Genomic DNA, 16,428 nt, shown 5'->3' with positions numbered 1-16,428 from the left:
TGAAACACTGAATTTGTTCTCAGCTTTATACCTTTAATTGGGTCATATACTGCCAGAAAACACTCATAATTGGGAGGACACTATTTATGTAAAAGCCAAGGGTAACACTGCTTCTGACTTGCACAAGGAATTCCTAATGAGCAAGACTGAATGGAAGAGAAGACAAAATGAAGGGCTAAAATGCTTAATAAAAACACACTGCTGCTTGGTAGATTTATTATAAAGTATAGGAATTGATAAAAGTGGAAGAACAAAACTTCAGAGCTGCTTCCATTCTCATCTGTAATCAGATGGGTAAAGACAGTATTTTGACAGCAGTTTTCAAATTCAATTGTCTACCTAGTCTATTGATCTTAGTTTTGCATTATTAAATCAGAGGAAGAAATGTCTGCCATTTCTGATTTAAGTGCCTAAATAAAAAGTCACTTATTCAGAAGAGCACAGAACTACCTTAGCTAGTCAATGCTATTGGTTTGTAATGCATAATTTGATATTTCTTCCATTGACCAAGTGGCCAGGCTGGTTCCCTGTTTTCAGAGCAGAGGCTTAACCATGAAAATTCCACACAAGCAAAGTTGTTGTTGCTGTTAACACTCTAAATTAAATAAATTACAAATCCTTGCCATATGCAAGACAAATAATCACAGCAGGGTTCAAGATAATATACTCCTACTCACATTTTTTTGGATCAGGGGGTTCTCCAAGGGGAGCTTCCCCGAGTATGGGAAGCAGATATTGGGCTGCAGGGGCAGAAAAAAGTTGTTCCATAGGAATAGCTGCTTCCAAAGGCACCTGCTAAAAAGAAATGTATCCTGTCTAAATACCCTAACCGACTAGACAAAAACATACAAACCAATTAAACAGAAAAAAATTATAAGGTCAGTTAAAAATTATGGAATTAAAATCTCTAATTCAAATATTGTATTATTTATGTATTTTCTGAATACTTGAAAATATATAACTACACTTTAAAAACTTCTGCAGTTTCCAGCACAGTAAAATCATCCAAACCTTACAGAAGGCATATGACTCCTTTTAACAGAATATGGTGAGATATCACAATTTTAAAAATAATTTATCCATGGTAAGAAATAGTAATTATTTGGAAATTAATAGTGGTAGCACTTTCTGAATAAGTATTTTCCACTCAGAAGCTTAAATATCTCTTTCACATTGTTCAGAAGTGCTGACATTCACCTTTTAAAGAAAATGAACTTTTCTTGTTAGCATTACCCAAGTTGCTTTAAATACAAACAATTATTTGGAATATTACATTTGTTGGTTCAAAGAAGTTGTTTGAAAAATAATAGTTTTGTTTTCATTTTATGAATGAATCTACCCTGTGGGTACCTAATTTTCACATTTAGTTGTTTAAAATATTTTAAATCAATCTCTATGCAGATTTTTTTACTTGAACTGTACTCACTGATCCTTGTTTTGATTCAGGATCTTGTTTTGATTGAGGAACATCTGACACTTGAGGCTGTTCTGCTTCATGCTCTAAAAGTAAAAAAAAAAGTACAACAAAAGTACAACCAGGAGACTCTAAAAAAATATTTATTTTCCTCCTAAACCAACATTTTTAAAGGTATTTATTTAGGTTTGAAAGAATAAAAGTTAGTATGCAATAAATATTTGTTTAACATGAAATCTAACGTTTTGAAACAAGCAAGAACTTAAGATACTCATGTCTTCTCTTGAGCTTTATTCAAGTGCAAGGTTCTCACTGACAAAAGAACTCGTTTTTGGGAAGAAGGTTTTTAACCAAAATAATAATTCAAAATATTTCAACATAAGTAGAATGCACATGCTTGCACTGAATTAATTAACCATTGTTTTTACTAGTAGACAAGACTACATTTCATAGTGGAGTCCTCTAGGAGCCGTTAAGTCCCACAGACATTGCTAAGTATTACTGACTCCACTTGGAAATAAAAACCAAGTAAACCTGCACACACGAATAAAAAAAAAACCGACGAACTAAAAGCTGTACATGACCCTCAAGGATACTGAGAGACTCAGGCTAAGAAAAACAAAGGACCAAGGCAAAGAACCTGACATGAGAAAACCGACAGGTTGCACAGTGCAGACCCCGAGAGGCAGCAGGCTCAGCTCCGCCACGGCACTGAGGTTTAAGGCACCACCAAATCCGTGGGTGCTGCAGGCTTGGCCCAGAACCTGGCTCCAGGGCTGAACACGGCTATTCCAGCGCAAAACGCCGGCTTTGGGCGTTTAGACTACTGAATGGAGATAACCCGGCCGGAGAGCTGCAGGCCTGCAGCGCTGGTCTCCCAGCCTTGCAATCTCAGCCTTCTCAGAGCCTGGGAGAAGCCCAGGGGCTGTGCTATCAGAACGGTGCTCTGAGAACACGTTTTGTATTCATTTAATGTTTGTGCCAGCGATGACACAGTCGGCTCTCTGCTTTCCCGAGGTAAAACCCATCTCCGTTACCGGACAACCCACAGAGCACAAGGGGCAGCTCACAGCCGGGCAAACCAGAGGCCCTGACACCCTCGCAGCAGAGTCACACACAAAGGGTGTCTGTCGGAAGTTATGGCAATAAAAACAACACAAGACCCACGAGCACAACCGCTCGTGGCCCTGGTGCCGGTGGGGATCAGGGCGGCTTTGGGCACTCTGTGGGGCGGGCACAGCCCCGCGCCCGGCCCGCAGCGGCGCTGAGAGGAGCGAGCGGCCCCAGGCCGGGAATGGCCGGGCAGCGGGGAGGGGCGGCCTGAAGGGGCCCGAGGGCCGGGGGAGGCAGCGCGGGACCCCTGCCCGGGGGGCTCGGAGCGGAGCCGGGGCCAGGGCCGGGGCTCCCACCTGCGCCGTGCCCGCCCGCCGCCATGGCCGCGTCCCGCGCGTTGCCGCGGCAACGGCTCCGGCAGCGCCCGCGCGGGACGGGGCGGGCACGGCGCGATCGCTTCCGGGGCGGCGGCGGCGGGGCTGCACGTGGCCGCGGGAGGTGAGCGCCGCACGGCCTGTCACGGCACGGCACGGCCCGGCACGGCCCGGCCCGGCCCGGCCCGGCACGGCCGTCACAGGGACCGGCCCGGCCCGGCCGCCACTGGGACCGGCACGGCACGGCCCGGCCCGGCCCGGCCCGGCCCGGGATGCGGTGGCGGCGGGGCCGAGCCGGGCCGGGCCGGGGTCCGGAGCGGGGCGGGACTCGGGCTCGCACCCCCTGGCCGGGGTGCAGCCGGTGGGCGGGCGCGGTGAGCCCGGGGCCGAGCGGGAGGCCCGCACAGACAGCGGAGAGCCCTCCGTGCCTCCCTGTGCTCGGCTTGGGGCTCTTGGCGGGGTTTGACAGGGTGCCTCAGTGACACTGTTGTAAAGCAAGTGGGAATAATTGAGTTTCTCAGTGAGTGGGTGCTAAAGGCTTCTGTGTTGTAATCAATTAATTGGCCTAAGTGTCCTGAGAAAGGAAACGGAGAGCAAGGATAAGAAATCACCGATAGAAGCCAATTTAAGGTAATAATTCCGGTGCCGTGGAAGGGTCTTGTAATGCTGAGGGGGCAGTAAAGCGGTGTGAAGTTCAGTGTTAAGTGAAAAGTCACAGGTGTCTGGAACACTACTCCAATTGTATTTCTGTATGCACACGGATGTGTTTTGATGTGTTTGGAGGGTTGGTATTCATGTGAAAACGTTATGCTCTGTTGCAGTGAGGCAATTAGAACCTTGCAAACTAAGACAAGGTAGACTAAACAACATGATAAAAATGATCACCCCAGTAAACAGTATTTTCTGCATGTGTCTGTATGTCAGTATGTTCTGGTTCCCCGTCGTGGAAAGCAGACTGAAATTAGAGTGTCAGGGACAATGGGAGATCAGGAATGGTTTCGGAATAAAGGAAGACCAAGTAGATTAGGACTTGCATCATCTCTTTGAAGCAGTTCACTGACATCTTCATTTCCTTTTTTAGAATGATAATAAAGAAAAAGAGAAAAGAAATTCGTGAGAAGCCTGTACAGAAAAAGAAAAAGGTGAAGACTGTCATTAAAATTGAGGAAGATGTTCAAACTGTCATTAAAACTGAGGACAATGGCCATCTCAAGAGAAAAACTAAGCCAAGGAAAAAGGAAAATTTAAAAGATGAATGCTTACACAAATTGCAACCAAAGAATAAGAAAAAGAAGAAGAAAGTTGGCTCTGAATTACTCAGAGAAGATAATTTAGAAAGCTTTGTGAATATAAAAGGTCATCTGGATTTACAACTTCAAAAAGAATCAGAGGAACAAATTAAAATAATCAAAAAGAAGAAAAAAAAAGTCCAGTGTCATTTCTCCTTGGAGAATAATGAGAATAGTGATGTGGAGCTTTCAAATCACCACACAAATGGTACTAAGAAACATGAATTCTCTTTAAAAAAAAAGAGAAAGAATACTGCTTTGGATTTGGAATTGGATAGTGAGGTAACAAAGAAAAAAAAGAAGAAATGCAGTTTTTCATTAGAGGGCATCCAGGACAGTGAACAAAGGCAATCTGCAAAAGTCTGCAAAAACACCCACAAATGCATTTCACAAGAAGCAGTTTCTGTGGGTGAAGACTATGACAGAGGTAATGCCCAGAATGGTGGGAAGAGTTGTGTGAGAAGAAAGAAGAAAAAGAAACATAAATCTGACTGCTTTTTACCACTGGCAGATAATGAAGACAACATGCATCGAGTTCCTGGTAGCCCCACTGCATTAAGTGATTTCAGAAAAAAGAAGAAATATAATTCATGGGAATTTACATTGAGAAGCAGAGAGGAAGAGGACAAAATTAAGAACTTTGGGCGTATCAAAGAGAGGAAGAAGAAGAAGAAGAAAGAAAAAGCTGTTTCTTCCTCAGTTTATGAAGATAAGCAAGACTGCAGTCCCAGCATTCCTGATAAGCATCTCCCAGCACAGCAAGAAGTTGAGCTTGAGGAAGAGCTGTTTGGAAAGAAACACAGGAAGAATTTCAAGGATAATAATGAAGTCAGTAAGAAGAAAAAGAAGACGACTAAGAAAAAGGAGAAGGAAACAACATACTCAGAATTTTCTTTGAAGAATGACAGTGCTTCTAAAAGCCAAAAAATACTACTAGAAAGCAATAAAAAGAACAAAGAGAGCGAAATGGAGCGAGCTCAGTGTGTTACAGGGGACACTGTAGATGGGGCATTATGCAATAGTAATCCTGCACTGTGTGACAGAAAAAGGAAAAAAGTACCACCACAGGACTTAGCTGAAGAACCAGGTTCAAAAGCAGATGCAAAAAAGATCAAGGCAAAATCACCATGGAATGAGTCAGTGGTAAGTTGCAGAGAGAAGGGCAGCTTTGCTCCCTCCTGCTGAGGAATTGAAAGCCTTTGGGGCAGTTTCTGCTTTGCAGGCTGCTCTGCCTGTTGGTAACACTGAGGGCCCCCACTGGGTGTGGGGAAGCAGGATCAGCTGATGTGTTTCAGCATGTCATAGTTCACAGGACCACAGGACATTCTGAGCTGGAAGGGACCCACAGGGATCATCACATCCAGGTCTTAAATGGAGGGTCCATGAGGGATCAAACCCCAGCCGAGCTGGTCCTGTACGTGTGGGGAAGTACGGATGCCTGCTGCTGTCATCACACAGTGTTTCAGTTGTGAAAATGTAAATATTACAACTAGCAGCAAGTATTGGCCCCAAAATAAAGTGGGTTTGTACAGTCATAAATGCTCAGTTGCTCTTAGCAAAGTGGCAACACTCTTCATAAAACAGGAGTTGAATTCCATGTCATTTACCCTGGGCAGGTGGGAACCCTGGCAGCATGAGTTCATCTGTTTGTTAGACTTTCCTCAAGCTTTGCTGCTGTCACTGCTGGAGTCATGTAATATTAGAAACAAAGGGGAAAGTTAGCCAAAACCTGTTGACTAATTCCAACAAAACAACAGAGAAAATCTAGGAATCCTAAGTGTAGACTGGGCCAAGAGCATTGAAATATCAATTCTGATAGAAAAATACTAAAGACCTAAACACACAGTTTTAATTAAAACAATAAACCTATGCAAGAAAATAAATAGATGTGAGAACTGTGTGAATTGTAACTGAGGGTAACTGGGATTGTATCCTGACTTCCTGGTAAAGGACATCCCATCCCAGAGTCTTGCAGTATGTGCCATTTCTGAGGTAAAATGATCATGGGGAGGAACTGATGAAATATTTGAAATACAGACTTTATCTGATCAAAGTTATATTTTAAAGCTAAGGTTGCCAAAAGTTAGTATCTGCATGCCCAGCTTCTGTTGTTATCATTGGAAATTAGCTGTGAGATGCTCAGAAAAATCAATAGGTATCTATTGTATTTTTAGCTGCTTAATTTTGAAAACAGCACATTACAAGTTACTAGGAGGTTGTTTTTATTCCCATAGGTAATGGGAAGCTGCACTCCAGTTTATCAAGAATTTTGAATGCTTGGCTTATTTAGATTTCAAGCACTAGTTAAGAAGGTATCACTGAAGATTTTTGCAAGTTAAGGGTAGAGCAGACCATAATGTGAGCTGCTTTTCAAGCTCACTTCATGGTGTGCTTTGCTTTGTCATGCACTCAGATGCAGTTTCCTCAAGTTCTGTGGAAACCTGGCATCTGCCTGGTGTCTCATGCTAATAATTAAATATAGATTCATGTGGAGACCCAGATACAGGCTTTTTTCACAGGGGTTTGTGAGGGGAGTGTGTATGCTTATCAGTCATGAGGTGAGCAGATGTTTGGGGCTTTCAAGTTGGATTTCTTCTTTTGACCTTTCAAAAGGACAGGGTGGTTTTATTGCTGGATATATTTTCTAATTAAATTGGCATTGCCTTTTTGAGATTGTTGGACATTATTTGGATTTTGCAGCTGCTTACATTGTGTAGAGGCATGATAAGCCCTACAATGACATGTAAACTTTCATGACCAGTCAATATGGAAACCACAGCAAATACCTTGCAAACTGTTGAGAAGAAGGGAGTAGGGTGATGCATGTTTTGTTCCTCTTTCCCATAGGCAGCTCCTTTAATAATAAAAAACAACTCAAAAGAAAATCTGAAGATTGAGAGGTATGGGTTAATCAGTTCTAGCAAGTTCTAGTTCCTGCCAGGCCAAAAGACACTGCACCAATAAATGGCTTATAATGTGCTCTTGCATTTAACTGTGCCACAAGCCTGAAATGTTTTCATCTGCAGCATGTCACATGCTCTGCATGCCTTGAAAAACCCTCTGTTGGGCTTGCCCTGCAAGTAAAAGAGCAAATTTTTAAAGATGTGGAGTGATACCCACTTAATATCAGTGATAGGTGTTTTTCTCATTGGATGCCATTGCAGTCAGCTCGGGCAGTGAGGAGGAGTGAGGACTCAGTTTACTGCTTTGATGCTGTGTGCCAGCAGACAGCATAACCCTGCCACATGTGAATGTGCTCCTTTTCCCTGAAGCTGGAGGAAGCTTGGCACACCTCCATGGGGTAGTTTTTTTCCACTCAGTAGCCCTCAGCATGTCAGCACTGTGCTGGGAATGAGCAGAGATGGGGGTGCTCCCTCCTTCCAGCTAAAAAGAAGAAATATGCTGCAGTTGTTTGCAGAGTCCTGTCAGGACAGTTTACCTGCTTGTTTTAATAGATCTGAAAAGACAGTACCAGGCCATCTAGAAGTAAACTGGGGGTTGGTTTTGGTTTCTTCTTTTCTTCCAAGAGCATGAGCTGTCCTTCCTGCAGACAGTGTTCTCTCATTTTAATAGTGCATGTACTTGTGTGTGTGTGTGTGTGTGTGTGTTAGTTAAAGCAGTGTATAAAAGGTAGCTTTGGAAAATGAGGCAAATCACTGATAGCTTTTAATATAACTACAGCCTTAAAAAAGTAACAGCAGGTTCTGCTGACAGGAGTGTGTTACAAATCTTTTCCTTGTTGTTCCCATGGCTGTTTCATGCTTGGTTTATGATGTTAGCTGTATCAGTAGATCTTCCCTTTGGCTGCTTTTTCCAGGCTGGTCTAAAGCTTATGGCTCTCATTTACCACGGTCCTGGACTTACTGCTTACCCTGTTGTACTGGATGCCCAAAAAGCTTCTCCTCATTACAAATTTGGAAGAGAAAGGCTGGGGGCAGTGGTTTAGGCACGCCTGTCACTGGGAGCTAAAGCTGCAGAAGAGCTGCACTTTGTGGAGGTGTGATCAGGATCTGGTTGTGTGTGGACTCTCAGATTTACCTCCTGCCATCCAGCCCATCCATTCCTTCTGGAGCTGCTCTGTCTCTTCCATCAGCTCCCCGTTCCTTGCTTTCTAAGGTGGAATAATGTGCTGTTGGCACATTGTAGGGGACAGTTCATGTATGAGTCCTGCCTCTCCCTCTGCTCCTTCCACACTGGGAGCTCCCTGGGGACTGTCATCCACACAGGAGCACAGTGCAGCTGCCTCTTGATTGGCTTTTGTTTATTTGTTTCAGAGAGCTTTATTTATTTTACCCCCAACTTCCATTTTTTTTAACTTTCACTGTTTCTGTGCCTTTCTTTAAGTATAAATTTAAGCTTTTACAAAATGGTTTAATTTGAAATTACTCTGCCTGCAAACATTACTGTGCGTGCCAGTTTTGTTGGCAGGTCCCTATTAATGTATAAATCTAAAAATCATTTATCTTAATTAAAAGAAGAAAATCTCTGTGAGGTTTTTCCATAGGAATACACAGATTAAATTGGCATTTTCATCTTAGAGCTGAGTGTTTTTTCTTGCCCCTGAATAGCACTACTGATTGCTTACTGTTTTAACTACTTTTGTGGTAAGAGCTGTGTAAATTCTAATTAACCAGAATGTATAAAAATAATCATATAAGCTTTTTCCTGCTTTACAGGAACATCCTGATGATGGTGTAATTATTGTGCAGGAAAAGAAAGGAAACTGTGATGAAATTAACATAGACAAGGTATGCTTTGTCCTAACTGGGTAAAATCTAAAGCAAGTCAGCATTTAACATATGCATAGGAATTGATACTAAAAAACTGCTTTGTTGCTTACCTATGCCTAGATTTCCCAGAATAAAGCTCTGCTTGAAATGTGCTTTATGCGTGGGTTAAGTCCAAAATGTAGTCAATGTCAGAACTAAGTAACTTACTAAGTTAAAGACACATTTCTTTGTGCCTCTCTCAATATTGGCAGTTAGAAAATTAGACTTATCTGATACAGAAACCACTCATTTCATACACTAAAAAATTACAGTTCTCATGTTGAGTGTGTGAAAGGATCCCAATTATTCTTGCTAAATTCTGAAGATAACTAATTATTTTGTTTTTCTCTTATTATTTCATTGTGAATTAATTGCCATTTAACACATGGGACACAGAGTCTTATACTGCATGTGGAATTTTTCTGCACACTAGGTGAGGCGGCAGGCCCTGCAAGAAGAAATTGACAGAGAATCTGGCAAAACCAAGGCTCTCAGTTCCAAAGTGGGACAGGTAATACATGAGTTTAGACCTCAGCCTGATGGAAATACTGTCTCCCAGGGCAAGTTCCTGTAAAAAGCACTGTGCTCTTTTTTGTATGTGGCTCATGTACAACAGTGTTCCTTCTGACTGCAGATTTCAGGTCATGCTATAGAACAATTTGGTCCAATGCCAAGAGACTGAGAGCTGAGCAGTGAACTCCTTGCCATTGCACAGTGCTCTAATTCCCATCATCAGTCCTCAAAAGCAACATTTTCTCTGGTTCCTCTGGAGAATGAGCCATCAGAAATTGCTACAGAAGCATTTTCTGCTTACTGTGAAATGCAAGTAATTTTTGGGCTATGGATGCAGCAGTCACTGAAGTGTATCTGATTTCTTACCTGCAAGACTTTGCACACATTCAGCAACAGGGGCACACCTGGAAAGGTAAAGGGGGTGGCAACTGTTAACACACGTGTGTGATATATAGAGTCAGTCCTCTCATGGCTTCTGCATCTTCCCTCCACCTCTTTGGAAGATGATTCCCGATTCTTTGCTTTTGCATTCTACTCAGCCTGGCTCCTGACAGATTCACAGTAAGGTAGTGGAAACTTGCTGCAGTGTTTAGCCAGGGGTAAGAAGATTGAGGTGGAGAGAAAGCTTTGCTAGTAATTCAGGCTTCTGTTGTTTTGCAGGACTGCCAGAATGCCTAGAAAGCTGGAATATGCCTCAAACAAATGCCAAAACCAACTTCTGTAGATCTAACATAGTGGGAGGGAGTCTGCATAGCTCTGGAACTACAACTAATAGTCTCTGAAGCCATTGAGAAAAATGACATCCTTGGCAGGAGATCTCAGTTCTTTGGCACTGATCTGTCTCTGTTTAGTAGTATGCAGAAGAATAGAAGCTGTGAAAACTAATTCATCAGCTCCACAAAGTGAGCTGGAAATGCTTCAGCAAAACTGGGTGTACCGCCTGCCAGCAGCTCACTTAAAAACAGAGTTTTGACAAGCCATCATTTTATTTGCATCTGTGCATTTGTCTCCCATTGCAAAGGGGGGATTTATATTTATTTGTGTCTTGTGTGTATCTGGATGTGTGCATGTATCTTTGTCACAGACTGGGCTTGTGCAGCAACTTGCAAGGCCAAAAGGCTGCAGTATTATGGGTTGCTTTCTTTCAATACCAGGTATTCTGGCCTATGATAGTGAATGATACTCCAGCCTTGCATTTCTTTACCTTAAAAACCCCTGCTGTAGCTTGCCTGCAGTTGTGTAGCATGCTGTGTGTCATGTTGGCTGTCTGCTGGAGAATGACTGTTTCATGCAAGCTGCAACTGTTCTGTTGGAAGGATTTCAGGCTGACATAAACATACCACTGTATTCACTTTTTTTTCCTTTGATGTAGCCAGCTTAGTCTGTTTAATTAATAATTGGACATTCTGCCATTTAGTATCATGCCCAATTTTAAAGAAAAAATTCTGAGTAAATCCTGCCAAAAACATTTATAAGTGACTGCAAAGCTATAGCTCAGGAGTCAAATACACCCTTGAATAATGAAGCCTGTTCTTAGGTAAACCAAAAGTTCATGAACTCTCTAAATCCTATGGTGTATCTGGGGCTTTCCACAAACAGCTGAAATCTCATTTTAGCTGGGTATTGCCTCCTCAGAAAGGGGCCAGAATCCGCAGACAGAAGAAAAATCCTGGAGTGGTGAAGTAGTTCAGAGAGTGCAGTTAAATGCAAGTAAATACAAAGAACACAGCAAACTGCAAGGGAGGGGAAGCTTTGAGAGAACTAGAATTAGTCCTGTTGGATAGGGGAGGCCCTCTGGTTTTGCACCCTTGCAATATTAGTTGTAATTAGTAGGATGAGAATTACTTAAAGCTTGTAAGCCAGATTGAACAGTGTCCACAACTAACAAAACACTGCTGAAAACAGCAGCTCCCTAACTAGGCAGTGGGAGAATGAAAAGATAACCCTACAAAGTGACAGTGAAAGAGGATTAAATCTGACAGTTTTCTTAGAATAAGAGATGCTGTCTGGCTCTTGGAGCAGAGAGGGAGCAGAAAGCCAAGATTGCTAAGGACAGAGGGCAAGGAGATTCTCAAAGCTCATTAACCCCTGGCTCCAGGTGAAATGGCTGAAATGCTGATGAAGGTGCACTCAGGCAGAGTTAGGTCAGTCTTTTACCACATCCCTGGAGAGACACTGCCCAGGGAATAACAGCTTCCCAGCTCTGTCCCCCTGTCAGGCTTTTGTGTTCTGTTCTCATGGTGCACAGCCAGAAATTGTCTTCCTTGGTCTTGGTATTTTTAAATTTTAGTGTTAACTTTGTTTTGCCTCACAGGATATGAAGCTTGGACAGTGGAGTACAGCTACTTTTAAAAGTTCTGAGGAACAAAGGAAGTTTTTTAGACTGATGGGTGGCTTTAAAAAAGGTTTTGTGCCTATCCAAAGTCCCTCAGCAACTACAAATAAACCAAACATGGCTCTGAACCAGGAAGGGGAGGAGAAGTTACAGCAGGCTCTGAAGATGGAGTTTGATAAAGCAATGGACTTGAAGCAACACAGAGGAATTGGTCTTGGATTTCAGCCTAATGCCAACAAAAAAGTATACATAGACAAATACACATCTAGATCTATAAAATTTGAAGATTAAAACTCAGGCATAACAAAGAGTGAAATTTCTTTTTGCCTTCTACATCTGTTTACTTGAAATAAAATAACAAAATGCTGAAGAAATTTCATTTACGAAGTACTTGAAGTACAAGTTTTCAACTGCATATACCAGTGGAGCTGGGTCCTCACTTCATCCAAACAGTTAAGTTTTTCAAACCTTTATCCTGTTCTGCAAGGCAAGAGACAGCCTCCTTCAAAGACTGAAGATGTGTGCCATGCCTGCAATTAGTTGAAATTCAGTAATTTTTTTTAAATGCTGATTTAATAAACTTTTATCTATAAAATCTTTTTGAATCACTTGATATTGTTCTGTAAAATCTTCACGTTTTTTTCACGCAGTGGTATAAAATGATGGTGCTTTACTTTGAAGACACTAGTGGTGTGCTCTCAAATTTGATGAGGGCAGACTTTTAATTCAGAAAGCAATTCTTAAAAATCTAACATCTTCCTTATAATAAGAGATAGCATTGAAGATCCTCTATATTTGAACTGTGCTCTGGCAGTTGGATTTTCAATCAGCAGCTGTTATCTAGAAGTGAAAGCATTTTGGAGAGTAGCACCAACAGAACTAGTACATTTCTTTATCTTTTAAGACAGCTTCACTTTTCCACAATAGTTTTCTGCAATGGTCTGCTCTACCTGAAATCATCTGCCTCCAGCAGAAAACACACTTAACAAAACAGCACTTGGTTCTGATGCATTTTGGGCAACTCTGGCGAGGAAGTGAAAATTCTGCTGAGACTCCATCTTAAGGGGTTGCCATGAATCCATTCCCATATCTGGGAAGAGGAAGATGCTCTTCCTGCAGGGTCTAAACTTCCTGGAGAAAACCTTCTCCTTTAAAGTGTCATTTAAGCCACCACTATCTCAACATGATGCTGATTTGCATCAGTGCTCTCAGTGTTCAGCACCAGCTTCCACCAGCCCTTCCAGGTTTTGGCTCTTGTTTTACTGAAATTCAGGTAGTTAATGTTCTGTTTTCTCTTCTGGTTTGAAACAAATGCTGAAGTCAAGCCCTCAACTACTTGCCTGGCAAGGAGGAAAAAAAAAAAACACTAAGCAAAAGTAGCAATAGATGTAAGGTCTTAACATGCCTCCTTACCATGGGGAAGAGGGAGTGAGAGAGATTTTATTAGAAATAATAACAGTACATGTAACTAAATTCCAGAAGGGTAAGGTGATAGATTTGTATACGCAAAGAAATTTCCCCAGAACACACAGATGAACTGCAAATTCTTTTATTCAGTGATAGCGTACTTTGCAAATATAGAGGACTTTGCATCATTTCCATTTTCCTTTGCAACACTTAAAGATTCCTTCTATTTTACAAAACATCGCTGGACCAAAATGAAAACATCAACATGTCTGTGTAAATGTATTGTAGAAATTAGAACAATAACACCTCAGCCATTTTCCTCTGCTATTGGAACCAGCCAGGCAAATGCTGGCAGCATCCCAAAGCAGAGGCACAACTTAGTCTGACTGTTCTATGGAAATGCTGCTTTCTGCAGAGGAGAATGACCATTCTGCAAGAGGGATGAAGTTCTGAGGCTGTGAAATAATTTCTACAGATTATCTTCCTTTTTTGTTAAAATTACAACAGATTAGATCTCAAAAGGCTTTTGCAACCATAGAGGTTCAAGATACTGTTTACTGAATGTAAATCAGCATTTACAATAACAGTACTATGGTAAAACTGGATACAGAAACTCAGGTTAAATTATTGCACTCAGAACAGTTTTACCTTTGCTGTGCCCAAGTAATTTTGTCTAAGTAAGGAAAATAAAATACACTGAACTCCTGCAGTGAGAATGTAGATCAGTGATTTTTGGCCTTGGTTCCATGCTCCCTTGTGCAGGTGACTCCTTGGAAGAGGCACTCATCAGGTCCTGGACTGCAGAGGAAGCCGGAGGGCCAAGTCTGTGAAATGACTCATTTCAGGTTGTTTGCTCCTCCTCTTGATGTATTCTAGGGTTTTCACCTAGATGTGAAAAGAAAGGTATTTGGAGATTCTCAGTGTCTTTTTCATAGCCATCAGGTCATCTTTGTGAAAGTGTTTTATCATGCTCATTATCATGTCTATGTTTCTTACAGCTCTCAAATGCCACTTTACAAGCTTTCACCAGGCAGTTCCTCCACAAAGTAAAAATACAGTATTTCTCTTTAAGCTAGTTTTCTGTACTGAACAAAAAGTTAAGAACAACCAACATTTTCAGATTTCTTAATGCTTGTCATACTATTAAAATTCTAGAAAGATACAGACCACCTGAAATAAGAGAAGCTGCTTGTTCATTAAGAAGCATTTAAAAGAATAACTTGTTGGGGTTTTAAGATAACTTGATTTTTTTTAACATAGTAGCTTGCAAAGAGATGAGGTTTATTCAGATCAAGAAAATGTTGCCTTTTCCCAAATAAAGAGTGGAAAAAGATATTAAGAACTAAAACCTCTCTGCATTATCTGTCTCCCTCCCTTACCATAGTCTTGGTGTCAGCAAAGCCATGCTTCTGAGCAAGATTCCAGAGATTGACTAAAAGCTGGTTCAGTCTGTTGTTTCGTAGGTCCCCATGAGCCAGAATGGTGTTAAAGAAAAAGAGTGCCAGCTGGCTCTGCCGCTTCAGGGTCTGGGATGAAAACAAAAATATTCCCATGTTACTGTACACTCATCCCAAAATACCCAGCTTAACCTCACCAGCTTCTCTGAGCCCTCAGAAGTTCAAAGGGCACTCCTTTTGTAACACACAGCAATAGTTACAGACATAAGAATACAGTCAGAGTTTTCATATTCCATTCAAAATGCAGCAAGCAGCACTAGCTGTAAATCAACCAAAGCTGCTGTAAATAAAATAATTACTCAAGACTCCTACGTCTCATACCACTTTGGCACAGCACAGTATGTAGGTCTGACACATTTACAACTCCAGACTCCCTACAACTGCAGAGAAATCACCCTCCCACCCACCAACCTTGCACTTGGAGCACCCTAGCTGTAAATTTGTAGAGAGACCACTGTCATCAATCTAAATTAATGCAACTTCAGGCTTTTTTTCCCCCCAGTCTAATCTACTTTTATTTATTTATTTCACCAAAGATGTTTTTTCTCTGCTATTCTTTCACTGAAACTCTGGTGATACGAACATATTTGCACCATATTTGTAGCTTCTTCCCCTAAAACTGCTGAGGAGGGACCTTAAGGAGCATAGGAGCAGTTTTCCCCCCACACAAAGCAGAGAGGATTCACTGTTACATGTTCTCTTGACCAGAAACAGCTTGAACTTTACAGAACTGTCCAGAACAAAAAAATTCCATTCCAGCACTGTCACATAAATGAAGCATTCTCTAATATTGGTGAACAGACCACACTGTGTTAACAATAAGATGCATTGTTCTCTTCCAAGTTGCCATTTTAGTGAAAGGATTTTATTGTGAGAAAATAATTTATTTTCCTTCATAGCTTTTAAAGGAAATGAACCAATAAAAACACAAAATCATTAGAGCCTTCTTCATTTAAATGAGCAGTCAACAAGATGAACAATAAAAGGTCACCAACACTGAAGCAATCCAAATACCAGTGATTTTATGACCAGCTTTACTTTAGCACAACTAGAGATCTCTGACAATATTCCCATCACTTCTATTTCCTCAGCAACAACAGCTTCCTCAAACAACTATTCATTCTTACAAAGCAATTTTTATCTAAATCTCTGAATGATTTTCACTCAACAAAACAAAACAAATGGTCCCTCTTTGCAAACAAGGATGGCCAGAGGAGCAAATTCAAGGCTGCAGAGGCAAAGGCAGGCCAAGCACCTGTACCTGTGCTGCTCAGCCTTAAATCCAGTTTTCTATGCAACAGCCTCAGTGAACTAACACAGGCTCTCCCTACTCAAAGCATGCTTGAAAGGAGAAAACAAACAAAAAAAAGGCCTTTCAGAAACCATAGATTTCAAGCCCTACAAACATTCCTACCCACAAATTCCATACAGGAGTCAGATGCAAAAAAATCCCTAATATACAACCCACAGTCCTGAAAATTTTATATTTTCTTCCAAGACCTGGAACATTGGACATTCTTAGCTGTGCTAGAATGGTTGTTTCTCTTGCTACTGTTCTGAAAAAGAACTACTGTTCCTTGAGGTAATGTGTACAATGATGTAGAGGATTTGAGCAAAGGATATTTTCATCTTATATCTCTGCCATTGCCCAAGGAAGGACAAACAGGATTGCAAAAGCAGAGAAAAGGCTAAACTTAGCCCAGTGTCCTCCCAGTATGTATCACTGAACACATTCTGTATTGGCAAACACTCTGGGCTACTGTGCAAAGAGCCCATCTAAAAAATTCCATCCCATCAATCACGCCCTGCCCTCCCAT

General features: G+C 41.6%; 3 protein-coding genes across 7 annotated transcripts in view; 1 reads left to right on the top strand and 2 right to left on the bottom strand.

The window, feature by feature from the left end:
• IQCK (IQ motif containing K) overlaps positions 1-2,898 on the bottom strand; it is a 36,100-nt gene extending 33,202 nt beyond the window's left edge. The window contains exons 1-3 of the mRNA XM_068206889.1: positions 2,824-2,898; positions 1,427-1,500; positions 678-792 (exon numbers count right to left, since the gene is read on the bottom strand). Coding sequence (XP_068062990.1) covers positions 678-792; positions 1,427-1,500; positions 2,824-2,848 — 214 coding nt within the window. The 5' untranslated portion in view covers positions 2,849-2,898. The remainder of the gene's footprint in view (positions 1-677; positions 793-1,426; positions 1,501-2,823) is intronic.
• Positions 2,899-3,316: 418 nt separating this feature from the next.
• On the top strand, positions 3,317-12,045 carry KNOP1 (lysine rich nucleolar protein 1). Of its 3 annotated transcripts, none has more exons than XM_068206883.1 (5): positions 3,317-3,471; positions 3,923-5,270; positions 8,807-8,878; positions 9,333-9,410; positions 11,727-12,045. In XM_068206883.1, exons 2-5 carry the CDS (start codon positions 3,924-3,926, stop codon positions 12,036-12,038), a joined length of 1,809 nt encoding a protein of 602 aa, XP_068062984.1. In that variant the 5' UTR covers positions 3,317-3,471; position 3,923; the 3' UTR covers positions 12,039-12,045. The 3 variants fall into 3 exon arrangements, with proteins under 3 accessions (XP_068062984.1, XP_068062983.1, XP_068062985.1); XM_068206882.1 differs by having other exon boundaries at positions 9,333-9,429; positions 11,743-12,045; XM_068206884.1 differs by lacking the exon at positions 11,727-12,045 and adding an exon at positions 10,073-10,432.
• A 1,235-nt stretch (positions 12,046-13,280) lies between these two features.
• The window catches only part of VPS35L (VPS35 endosomal protein sorting factor like), a 53,449-nt gene continuing 50,301 nt past the window's right edge, over positions 13,281-16,428 (bottom strand). For all 3 annotated transcript variants that reach the window (XM_068206870.1, XM_068206869.1, XM_068206872.1), the window contains 2 exons: positions 14,534-14,680; positions 13,281-14,039 (listed from right to left, as the gene is read on the bottom strand). In XM_068206870.1, the coding sequence (XP_068062971.1) occupies positions 13,941-14,039; positions 14,534-14,680 (246 nt within the window). In that variant the 3' untranslated portion in view covers positions 13,281-13,940. The remainder of the gene's footprint in view (positions 14,040-14,533; positions 14,681-16,428) is intronic.

Source organism: Anomalospiza imberbis, chromosome 16, assembly GCF_031753505.1.
Source record: "Anomalospiza imberbis isolate Cuckoo-Finch-1a 21T00152 chromosome 16, ASM3175350v1, whole genome shotgun sequence".
NCBI lineage: Eukaryota > Metazoa > Chordata > Aves > Passeriformes > Viduidae > Anomalospiza > Anomalospiza imberbis.
Note: the sequence above shows the minus strand (reverse complement) of the source record. Positions and strands in the feature narration are given on the sequence as shown.